This window comes from Diabrotica virgifera, chromosome 5, assembly GCF_917563875.1.
Source record: "Diabrotica virgifera virgifera chromosome 5, PGI_DIABVI_V3a".
Lineage (NCBI taxonomy): Eukaryota > Metazoa > Arthropoda > Insecta > Coleoptera > Chrysomelidae > Diabrotica > Diabrotica virgifera.
Window position 1 is genome coordinate 72,745,394 of NC_065447.1, and position 13,401 is coordinate 72,758,794.

The window sequence follows — 13,401 nt, forward strand, 5'->3', positions numbered from 1 at the left end:
CGTCTTTAGTCGGTGCCTCGTTGCCCGGAACACACATTTTTAGAACACAAGTCCAAAATCAAGTCATTAATGGAGAGAAAAGCTCTTCTAGCTACCCCTAAAATCAGGTAGTATAACCACATAAAGTAATACACAGGATGTCCCATTACCCAGGACATCCAAGGTAACGTTCAGTACAAAGCCTCCTCATTCGTTATGTACTGCGATGGGGAGGGGTGGTGGTATAGCTTGGGGGTCAGATAGATACCACTCCAGGTTATGGGTGGTCAGATAGGTACCACTCCAGGTTACGCAGTCTGACCGGTTTGATCTTCAGACATGTGGGTCTCACTTCACACTGTTCCATTAGAACACACATAATGTCCCTGAGGCTGGGGTTGTACGAGTATCTGTGTGTATGTGTGTGTGTGTGTGGGGGGGGGGCGCCAGTGTTAGCTTTGCAGGCGGGCACCTTATACCCTAGCGCCGGCACTGGATATAATGATGTTTTTTCTTAAATTTACAATTTTATTATAAAGAGTTATAATTTCCAGTTCTATATGATTGAGTTGTTGGGACTCCAGCTATAGGGTTCGTTACTAAATATGTGTCTTAAAGCAAAAAGTATCGCTATCATTTCAGGAGTGTATATCGATGATTCACAAGGCAATTTGAATAATTTTTTAAATCCACTGTGAATATTGATTATTGCACATCCTACTTTGTTTTGTACTTTGGATCCATCTGTGTAGTAAAACTGATAATGTGGCCATTTATGAAGTATAAATGATTGAAAAATGGCTGGATTTAAATTAATATCCATAAAAAAAGTATTAATTTGTTTTTAGAAAAGTTCTTCTAATACATGGGAATACATAGGTGACACTTGATTTTCATAAGTATAGAAAGTACTTCGGTATTGAGATATTTTCAAGTAACTATCTATAAGAAGGGAACATTTTTTCTTCTTCCAATAAAAGAAGCTGTAATTGTCGGACTTAAATTTTCGAAATTTTTGAGATGTGTGGGGACGAGAACGAAAAAGAGGCCCTAAATGGGAAGGGCCGTAAAATCCACACCCTTGGACCAAAGTGGATAGTTGATAAGACATATAAGACATATGGATGGTTGAGTCTTTTCCTAAACTTTAAAATGGCATTTGGCTCTGTCAATTCAATCATATTTAAAAAATCGAAAATTTCGTGTAGGTCGCATGTAGGGAGATTGTGCGCCATTGGCGAGAACTGCCGTTCTGTGGGATATATGCCTAAATAAAGTATATTTTATAAACAAAAAGTACTTGGTATACTTACTTAAAGGATCCCCTTCAATAGCAAACTTCTCGAACACCAACAAAACCTTGTATTTGGGTCTTACAGTGATATACCAATTACAGCTTTTGGAAGCTTGATTCTTCGACGGAGCCTCGTAATCTTTTGGAAAATTCGGACTGCTGATCACACCCGAGTCCACGCTGCTGACGTTCCCACCGCAGTCTCCGAAGATTGATTTTGCAGTTTCAAAACTATACCTAAAAAATTGTATTTATTAACTACAGCGATCTAATAAATGTTATCAATTGATAAAATTATTAACATTGGTACGTTACAAGACAGATGTAGATCAAGGAAATAAATAAATTTATTATACCTTAATGCTCAATTAGAAATATGAGATTTTACAATAATTATTTAGCTGATTTTAGAAAAAAAAGGTAATTTTGAACTTTTTTTTTGTTCTGAATTAAAAAATTATTGTATATGGAAATATCCTGAAATCCTGAAGTCTTTCAATTTGTGGTAAACCTAAAGCAAAATTTGATTTTTTCACAAATTTTCGTATGGTCTTAGTTACACATATTTTCGCATTCTTGTATTTTCACATAGTTCCTTCTAGTTTCTCACTATTATTATTTGGATGACTATCTGGTCCTCCAGCTTTATTTAGCTCTTCTGTTTTTCTGTTTATGGCTGCCGTATAATTAACTTTTTCACAGAATTGGTTTCTGTATACTTTAAAGACTTTATTATCTCTGGTGTCTCCTGATTAATTTTTATTTTCGTTTTTCGGTTTTTATTGGACCCATAATTATTTGTAAAAATGTTTTATAATAAATAAATTCTTATCTGCATTATGTATCTATTGAACTAATAGACACCTAATACATTTTCCCGTTTTTTCATTCTACTGATGTTCTTGTCTTTTACTAATATTGTTATTTATATATAATGCTCTGTTACTTCTTCAATGATTTTATTTGTTCCAGTTAAAACCCTTACCCATTTAAAGTGCTGAACTTTGTCAAATGTGTAGCTTTCTTTTTACTATTCCTTATTGCGTAGTACTTTTCTGAAGCGTACTACATAGGTGTTTTTTTTAGTCTGACTAATTTTTAGCCCTTTTGTCTTATTATTACTTTAGTTGAGAGTCCTATTTAGCATATTTTCAGGCTTTCCTTATCTCTTGACAAATTGTAATATTGCCTGTGTATTATTTGTAGTGTTTGTGTTTAAAAATATGCTATATTTTCTTTTATACCTCACTCCTCGATTGTTCCTTCTACCGGTGTCTTGACGCAACTGTCCCACAACAAATCACTTTGTCTCACCCTTTTTCCCTTAATTTTGATGAAGATCTATATAATATGGTCATTTATATTAACTTATTTAGATATTCTGGAATATATTAGATTTTCAGGTATTTCTTTTGATGTAGTGAAGGGCTTTTTGGATATCTCCATCAATTAAGTTTATATAGAAGTCACTTATAGCGAAGATAGTTTTCTGCGTGGAAAACTCAATGCTATAATTATACCCAATCATGCGTGTATTACGTAAAATAGTTCTCGTGAGAGAAAAAATTCCAAATAGAAATTTTACTAATCCAAATTTTAGTAAGAATACTGATCTAACATGTCAATTTCAGTTGCATTAGTTCCGTTCATAATAAATATCATATCGTTGTATCACAAGTTGTGTATAAAATTTTACATCATCAACTGCTTAAAAAAAAACTCTAAAAGTTATTTTTATAGGAGTATTTAATAACAAATTTACTGTCATACCAGATGTTTTATGCAGATATTTCAATCAAAATTTGGATCATTACTCATATCTGTCTGATATTTCTTTATCTGTGTACGTGTAAGCAGATAAAGACAAATCTAAACAGTGCCCAAAGGCACAAAGCGCTCTTGGACCCTATGAGATACCACCAGAAAAAATGAAACGTATCGATAGTTTGGAGTCTGTGTAGCTTTTGAAACACATGAATTCACTGTTTGTGACATAGCGATGCCCGAATAGTTGGGAGATCTTGAAACTAGTGCGACTTTAAAAAGGAATACGCTCCCTTCACACATTAACAATTTGATTCCACAATGGTGGCTCGAGCAATCATATGGAACCTTTCTCATTACATGGCGGTTGGAACGTTCGGTGTAATGCGAAAGTTACCGTGGGATTGCTTTAGTCACCATTGGAATATCATCGTGCGTTTTAGCATTCGCACGTCCAAATTCTTAGTGTGTGAAAGCGGGGTAAGACTATCAATCTGTTTGGCTTTTGTCGTGCATAAACAAATTTTACGAGGGGATGCTAAGGTGGACGAATTGATACAGTCATTAAAGAGTCTCTTACTCAGACAGTAGGTACAGTTTCAGAAAGAACATGAGCACATGTGCGGTTATGGAATTCTTCCAACGCGTAGGCGACCAAAAAAGGGCGATTCTACTTCTCTTTCACCTGACCAGAAATTAACAATTTTACTGATATTTGACTCCGAAATACTTTTAATACCTTAAAATACAAAAAAGTAATGAAGGCTTTGCGAGAGACAATCTGTTTGGTGTCTTGGTGAAAGTAATCTCTCAGTGAGGGAAATTGTAGTTGAAAAAGTATTGGTGGATGACGTGCCGGTTGGGGTGCCACAGGGGGAAAATCCTATGATGTCAAAATCAAACGTGGGGTTCGTAAGGGATCAAAACTGCTACTCACCCTAAACTCTGAGGAAATATTTCAACAAGCAGTAGATAATGTTGAAGCCGAAATTCGAACTAACGGCGAATGCACCAATAACATAAGATACGCAGACGACACGGAAGTATTCGCTGACACTTCTGAAGTCCTCCAGGAGTTAATGAATATAATACATAATAGAAGTAAGTCGGAGAGTTCGAGTTTGGCAAGCGAGGCGAGAGGTCGTGTGGCAGGTGTATTGGCGATAAGGTAATTTCGAATTCGAAACCTATCACAATAAAAACACCGGTTTTTTAAAAGACCTATCGTTATCGATAATCGTTAAACTTAAAAAGCGTTCTTGTGCGAAATAAAAATAAACTTCTAAGTGTATAATAATAATATTTATATTAGTGCTGAGGTTAACATTTAATTTAAAATGGCCAGTGGCGGAACAGGAACAATCCGAAAGGAAACCTATAGAAAGAATGAAGAACTATCTGATAGTGGCGACGAAGAATCTAAGAAGAAAAAATATAAAGAAGATAAATTATATTTTGAAAAGAGTAACCTGACGAGACGAACACCGAATAAAAGCAACGACACAAATGAAGAGATGATAAAAATGATGCGGGAAGTTATGTGGAAAAATGATGAAATGATGGCAGAAATAAGAACCATACGGAAAGACCAAAAAGAAACGATGGAATATATTAAGGAGCTGAAAGAAAAAAACGAAAAATTGGAAGAAGGTTTAAAAATGGCAAACAATAGAATAGAACAATTGGAAAAAGATAGACGGAGAAATAATATAGTATTAAAAGGCCTAACACTAGATGCTACCGACGGAAAGCCTGTAAAGGAGTCAGTAGAACACTTCATAGGAAGAAATCTGAAATTAGAGGTCAGACTGAGAGGAGCGGTGAAGATCGGCGACCAAATCTTTGTAGCAGAAATGGAAAACCTAACGGATAAGATGAGTGTACTAAAAAACAAAGGAAAACTGAAAAATCTACAGGGACAAAAGGTGTATATAGAATCAGATTTAACAAGAAAGGAAAGGGAAATACAAGCAAAAATTAGGAAAATGGCAAAAGAAGAAAAAGACAAAGGTAATACTACGAAGATAGGATATATGAAACTGGAGATTAATGGAAAGGAGTGGAAATGGGACCATAATAAAGAGAAACTTATACTAACTCACAGAAATATCGGGGAAGGGACTTCAAAAAACTAAAAGAAAATAATGAGACCGGACCCACAACAATGACAACCAAGGCAATGAATGGGAAAAGCGATAGGGAAAAAGATGATGCAAAGGTAAACAAGGATGAAAATAGGAAAAAGGGGAAAGCTAGATTGCAGAAAAAAGGAGAGATAAAAATGGGAACATGGAATGTGAGAAGCATCAATGGAAAAGAGGAAGAACTGGTAGAAGATATGATAAGACAAAAAATAGAAATACTAGGAATAACAGAAACGAAGATGAAAGGAAAAGGTCTTAAGAAAATACACAAAGGATATTGGTTACTTTGGGTAGGAGCGGATACAAAAGAGAGAGCAAAAGAAGGAGTCGGGATAATAATTGCACCGAATAGACTACAACACGTTATAGAAGAAACATATGTTAACCAGAGAATATTATCGGTGAAAATTAAACTGATGGACGAAGAAATATGGACAATAATAACAGCCTACGGAGTAAATGAAGATGCAAGAAAGGAAGAGAAAGATAAATTTTTCGAGGAGCTCCAAATGCAAATTGATAATGGGGAAGAAAACATAATTGTAATGGGAGATCTAAACGGTAGAGTCGGAAACAACAACAGCGGAATAGAGGAGTGCATGGGAAAAGAAGGAGAAGAAATGCTAAACAGAAATGGTGAAAGAATAATAGAAATATGTATGGAGAATAAACTAGTTATAACAAATACAAAATTTAAACATAAAGAAGTACACAAATACACGAGAGTACAAGACAGCAGAAACGAAAAATCAATCATAGATTACTTTTTGGTAAGCAGCAACAAATGGAAAAGAGTACAGGATACGAAAGTGAAAAGAGGCTCGGAGATTGGCAGTGACCACCATCTAGTAATAATGAGAATGAGAACAACAGAGGAAAAAGAAGAAAAGAGAAGAAAGGTAGTAAATGAAAAAATAAAAAGTTACAAATTAAAAGAGGAAATATATAAGAAGAAATTCCAAGAAAACTTAGATAATACTTTGAAAGGTAGGGCAAAAAATACAAATATAGAAAAAAAATGGGAATATCTAAAAACCAGCATAATCAAAGCAGCTGAGGAAACTTGCGGGAAAGCAAAAATAGCAAACACTAACATGAGGAGAACAGAATGGTGGACGGAAGAAATACGAGAGAAAATAAAGAACAAAAAAGACAAATGGAAAAGATACCTAAGCACAAAACACCCGGAAGATTACGAAGCATATAAAGAAAAAAGGAAAGAGGTTAAAATAGCGGTGAAAGCAGGAAAGGAAAGGTCATGGGAGATATTTGGACAAAAAATGACAAAAAATTATAGGGAAAACCAAAAACTCTTCTACGGCGCATTAAAACAACTCAGACAAAAGAAAGAGCACACGATGCCGAATATAAAAGACAAGAATGGAAACGTACTAACAGAAGAAAAACAAATAAAGGAAAGATGGAGAGAACATTTCAAAGAGCTAACTCATGTAGACAAGGACAACATATGGGAGATACAAGAAAGGAATGAAGAACAACAAGTGGAATCCATAACAAGAGAGGAATTAGAGAAAGCAATAGAAAGAGTAAAACTGGGCAAAGCACCAGGCAAGGATCATATCACCCCGGAAATGATAAAATTCATGGGGACAGAGGGAATGGATAGCATGAAAGAACTAATGAATGATATCATAAATAGAGCAGAATTACCAAAGGACTGGAAGAAAGACATTATATTACCAATACACAAAAAGGGAGACAAGAGAAACTGTAATAATTACCGAGGTATCACCATATCAAGTATCCCTGGGAAGGTATTAGCAAGAATACTAGAGACAAGAATAAAAACACAAATAGAAACAACTATGGAAGACACACAGTTTGGATTCAGGAAGGACAGAAGCACGCAAGACCTAATATTCACATTAAGACAAGTAAGTGAGAAGGTAATCAAGAAAAATAGAGAGATACATATGTGCTTCATTGACCTGGAAAAGGCGTTTGACAGAATCCGAAGAAAGGACGTTTGGAAGACACTAACAGAAAGGGGAGTCGACAGACACATAATAGAAGTAATAAAGGATATGTACAAAAATAATACAAATACAGTAAGAACCAATAACGAGGAATCCAGAGAATTTTCTACAAGTCAAGGCGTCAAACAGGGATGCGTGCTGAGTCCACTGCTATTCTCAGTGGTACTGGATGAAGCGATAAAGAAAGCCAAGAGAAGAATGAGAAAACTAACATTAGGATACTGGCAAATGAAACAGACTCAACTATCGGAGCTACTATTTGCAGACGACATGGTATTGATAGCAGAAAACAGAGAAGACTTACAGAACAATCTTGAAATCCTAGAAGAAGAACTATCAAACATAAATATGAAAATTAATACAGAGAAAACAAAAACAATGATAATTTCAAATACGAGGAAGACACACGCAATAGAATTAGACGGGAAACAACTAGAGCAAGTGGAATATTTTAAATACCTAGGAGTAATAATCGAATCAAATGGTAAACAAGACATGGAAATAAACGAGAGAATGGGACGAACAGGAAGCTTATTTAACACTATGAAAACAACATTTTTTGGGAAAAAAGGGATACCGGAAAAAGTAAAAACGGCAGTCGTTAAATCAGTAGTTAGACCAACAATCATGTATAGCAGCGAGACATGGACATTGACGGGGAGACAAAAATCCAGAGTCAATGCTATGGAAATGAGGTTCCTGAGGAAAATAGCAAACAGAAAAAGGACAGACAAAATACGAAACGAAACAATTAGACAAAACCTAAAACTAGAACCAATCAATGAAAAAATAGTAGAAGGACAACTTAGATGGTTCGGGCACGTGTGTAGAATGTCGAACGAGAGGCTAACAAAACGAGTGTTCGAAACGAGAGTGCAGGGGAAAAACAAAAGAGGGAGACCAAGAGTTATGTGGGTAGATGAAATCAGGAAAGAAGTCGAGAAGAAGGGATTGACATTGGAAAGTGCAAGAAACCTAGCGCAAGATCGGAAAGCATGGAGACTACAATGCCAAACTCAACTCCACCAGCCTTACACCTAAAGGTAGAAAGGCTTAGGACTAAGTAAGTAAGTAAGTAACAAGTAAGTCGGAGATATGGATTTTCACTAAATATTAAGAAAACGAAATGTATGATGACATCTAAAAGGGAACAACAATTTGCACGAATCAGTGTGAACGGTCGACAAATAGAAAGAGTAAAAACATATACCTATCTCGGTATGAACGTCAATGAAAATTAGTATCATTCCCTAGAAATCAAATGTAGAATAGAGGAAGCTAGAGCTGCATTTCAACAAAAGGCTATGCTATTCAAATGTTATGATTTATCAATACTCATAATAATCAAGTTGCTACGATGTTATACCTTTCCTATACTATTGTACGGAGTTGAGTCGTAAACTTGCACAGACGTCACCTGCAAGAAAATTAAGGCTTTCGAAATGTGGCTTGATCGTCGAATCCTGAAGATTTGTTTTATTGACCAAGTTACTAATTAGGCTGTTTTATTATATATAATATATATAATGAGCGAGTCTTCTACAGCTATCGCCGCTTCTCGCATCCTAATTTTCAGCGTTTTCTGTCGAAGCAATCTTCAGTTTTTAGGTCTCTGGCGGTCATTGCATCTTCGACATCTTCTCTTCAGGATCGTCTAGGTCTACCTCGTTTTCTTCTAGTGGATGGACTCCATTTTTCTATTTTTTTCAGCCATCTATTTTCAGGCATTATCTGAAGGTGTCCATACCAGTTAAGTCTTTTGGCTTCGAGTGTATCTATTATATCTAGATCAATTTCCATTTGTCTCCTAACATCTTCGTTTCTCACCCTATCAAGCCTAGTTAGTCAGCAACATCGTCTCCAATAGTTCATTTCCATCCAATAGTTCATTTCCACATTTCCAGGTGTTTTATTAAAATTACAAAAAGAAAAGGTGTTAACCACAATAAGTAAAACAGCCAAAACCGAATACATTAGTCAGCGAGAGACGTGGACTGATACAACTAATCTTACAGGGAAAAGTAGAAGGAAACGACAACCAGGAAGCCGAAGGATTTTCTAACTGAAAAGTCTATGTAAGTGGTTCAACACAATAACCACAAATCTTTTTAGAGCAGCAGTGGGTAAAGTACATATTGGCATGATGGTCGCCAACATCCGAAACGGATAAGGACTACAAGAAGAAGAAAAAGAAGAAGAAAAAGAATAGAGGATGGATTTAGGACCCACGCTGTGAAACCTGGTACATGACTGGATTATGCAGATGACGCATTTGCAGATGACGTCGCTATGCTGGTGATGGCACAAGACAGAGAGAGCCTTATCTTAGGAGAGTACTATACATGTGATCAAGTCGAGGAGTTAATGAAAATACATGGACTAAAGCTGGCTCTGAGGTAAAAGGAAAGAAAGAGAACGTAATAGCGTTGATTTGCAGAGCTGAGGAGAAATAATATAATGAATAATCGCGTATGCACAGTGTTTTAAATTTATTTTTTTACGACCTTTAATAATATGCTCATTATTCACTATTTTTGAATAAATAATAACACCCATTACTTTACCCTTGAGTAATAGTTCATTACTCACAGGCTGAAGCTACTCACGGGTCATTACTCACGGGTTGAAGTTAGATTCAAGTGGTGCATGGCACTTTTAATATTCTTATTATTAGCAAATAAAATTACTTAAACTTGTTTATTTAATAAAATAATCATTATAATTTATATCAACAATTAACTTCGAAAAATGTTTAAATGATTTTGACAAAATATGACATTTTAGGATTGACGTTATTAAAAGGTAAACATAAACAAAGGTACTAATTCCGTAAAAGGGTTTACGGATATGAAATTTATATCAATGAATTCTGTTTTACTTACTGATTATTGTACAGTCTATTTTTATTGGGACAAACGTTCTTTTTCATGTAATAGACTTAAAATATGTCTTATTTTTAAAAGCCACCGCCATTATATACCATGACACTAATGACAGACAACTGTTTCATAACTAGAAGGATTATTCTAACAGTGTTACCATAGTTACATAAAATATGTATCTTATGAAAAATAAAATTTTCGATTTTAAATAATGTCAGTAGTTGATAATTATATTTTTCTACTAATCCAAATAAAAAGGTCGTAGAAAAAGTATAGTATTCTACTTGCATGTATTACTCTGATGAATTACGACACTCGCCTACGGCTTGTGTCGCAAACTTCATCATTGTGAGTAATAGCCATCATAATATGCTCATTGAATAATATAATATTAAACCGGGTGTCCACCTATATTTTCCTTCATTTTAACTGCCCATAACTCCTAAACGACTCAAGATAAAAATATGCGGTTTTCGCTGAAATGTTTTATTTTAGTAAAAGTTTTGTTTGAATGGATTGAATTTTTTATATCTCTTTTAAATAAACAATGGCGGATTTTTGAAAAAAACGTTGTTGACTTTTTTATTGAAAAACCCAGTATATTTTTTTGTAAATTGAAAGAACGGTCATTTACCTATCCAGCGATATAAAGTTTTTTAAAATCGGTTATCAAATGACTGAGTCATTATTTTTTAAAATTAGAGATGCAATGTGGAAATCATATAACATAATATCAATTTGCTTAGTTATGTTATTTATTTATGTGATATCCACGTTGCACCTCTCATTTTAATTAATAGTCTAGAAAGCCACTGCGCATCCGCTAGGAAAAATATTCCGATTCGGATTTTTTGCACAATCTTACTCAAAAAGGACCACTTTTAACAAATTTGCATGTTGCCGGGACCAAAAGTGGGTCAAAAATTTTGTAAACGTTTTTTTTTTTGTTTTCTTCCTAAAATTATTTTTTTTGCATGGAACAAAGTTTTTTAGGTTTTTTGGATCATTCCAAACAGAAAAGATCTTTAGTGACATTTCTCTAAAGTTGATAGTTTTTGACATATAAGCGATTAAAAATTGAAAAATTGCGAAATTGGCCATTTTTAACCCTCAAAAACTATGTCAAAAACTGAAAATTTGAATGTTACCAAGGTAACATAAAAATGTTAACCTGTATAAATAATTATGTAAATGTTTACATTACTGAATAGAGAATTGTAAAAACCTTTCAAATGAGCTACCACACGACCCCTATTCTTATTTAAAAAAATCATCGATTACGTCATCACGCCCAGACGGATGACGTCACTAGTACACCATATATGCCACAATATCATAACTTAAAAATAAAAATCGACCTGTTTCGGGTTTTTCCTGTGAACCGGGGAAAAGTCGCCGGTTTACGAAATAACGAATTTATTCCTTTCATTTGCACCATACTGTATAGGGCTTTTCATTCACAGTCATTTGTTTCGAGCTTCTGTCATTTGTCACATAATATTAATATATCTACGACATACGATATTGGTATCTACAATAATACAAACCAAAGAGGTACGACGTAGATATATTAATATTATGTGACACATGACAGAAGCTAGAAACAAATGACAATCGATGAAAAGCCCTATACACATGCAACGGTGGAAAAGAGTGTCGCGCACGCGTGAATAGAAATTAAAAACCAAAGAATTTTGAATACTGTATTGCAAAAAACTCTCCGGGATTTCATAAATCGATGTTTTAAGAATATCTACCTGCCTTGGCAATATTCAAATTTTAAGTTTTTCACATAGTTTTTGAAGGTTAAAAATGGCCGATTTCGCAATTTTTCAAATTTTAATCGCTTATATGTCAAAAACTATCAACTTTCGAGAAAAGTCATTAAAGACCTTTTCTGTTTGGAATGATCCAAAAAACCTAAAAAAAACTTTGTTCCATGAAAAAAAAAATAATAATTTAAGGAAAAAAACAAAGAAAAACGTTTAAAAAATTTTTGACACACTTTTTGTCCTGGCAACATGCAAATTTGTTAAAAGGGCTCCTTTTTGAGTAAGATTGTGCAAAAAATTCGAATCAGAATATTTTTCCTAGCGGATGCGCAGTGGCTTTCTGGACTATATTTACTCAGTCATTTGACAACCGATTTTAAAAAACTTTATATCGCTGCAAAGGTGAATGACCGTTCTTTCAATTTTCAAAAAAATATACTGGGTGTTCCATTAAAAACAAGTCAACAAAGTTTTTTTCAAAAATTCGTCATTTTTTTTCTTAATTGAAAGCGATATAAAAAACTCAATCCCTTTAGGCAAAACTTTTACTAAAATAAAACATTTCAGCGAAAGCCGTATATTTCTATCTTGAGCCTTTTAGAAGTTATAGGCAGTTAAAATGGGGGAAAATATAAGTGGACACCCGGTATTATACAAAACTGTGGTAGTATAGAAACTCTGGAAACAGTACCAACAATTTCTAACTTTTTTTGTACTATCTAATTCTGAAACTATTTGTAGGGAATTTCAAAGTAGTTGTTTGTTTTATGGAGAAGTAGTAACGTCATTATTGTTTGCAACCGACTTTAAAACATTACTTAATATTTGCATACCTTGCTTTGAAACCACTATATACGCCTTCGGAATCCGAATGCAGAACGAGCTTTAATCCTGTGGCGCCCCTAGGAGATTCTATAGGACCAGGCGCTGACATTTGACAGTACCTGCCGATTTTCGTTTCCGTTCCATCACGATACACGTTAAAAATTTCTATCCAATCCTCTTGGCAAAGTGTAGTTCTGAAAAATAAAGGGATAGTAATTACAAAATACTACTATAAATTTTAAACGGTGTAGAAAAGTTGGTCGAGAACACTTGGTCGACGGAAAATTAGTCACAACATTTGGTCGACAAACAGTAGTTGGTCGAATGCACAATTCATCGAATGTACAATTCGTCGACGAACATTTGATCGAATGGATTTTTCGTCGACAAAGATCCAAAGGGAATAATAGTGGCAAATGAGGAATTATTGATTTTTTTTTTCAAGATTTTGTTTAAATTTTCTGCTGTAGTCTAAAATGTTGATAAGTATCAATCTAAAAGCTTGTCCTAAGCCTCGAATAAAGTGTGAAGGGAAGTTTATTCTCACGATTTCTTTACTTTTTTATTGATATTGACTGATTATTGCAGTCGAAAATATTGTACGGAAATACCTAGATTCCCTAACAATTTATTTACCTCAGCATATCGCATATTTCGTCTTGTCCGCAAGTACCCCCAAATTTAACTTGTCCGGCAATGCTTCGTTCGCAAGGTCGCCGACACCAAAAAAATGACCGGTATAAC

General features: G+C 34.5%; 1 protein-coding gene across 2 annotated transcripts in view; it reads right to left on the bottom strand.

The window, feature by feature from the left end:
* Positions 1 to 13,401, bottom strand: part of LOC114329770 (bone morphogenetic protein 1) — a 1,195,441-nt gene that overhangs the window by 21,294 nt on the left and 1,160,746 nt on the right. For both annotated transcript variants that reach the window (XM_050650132.1, XM_050650131.1), the window contains 2 exons: positions 12,666 to 12,851; positions 1,293 to 1,510 (listed from right to left, as the gene is read on the bottom strand). In XM_050650132.1, coding sequence (XP_050506089.1) covers positions 1,293 to 1,510; positions 12,666 to 12,851 — 404 coding nt within the window. The remainder of the gene's footprint in view (positions 1 to 1,292; positions 1,511 to 12,665; positions 12,852 to 13,401) is intronic.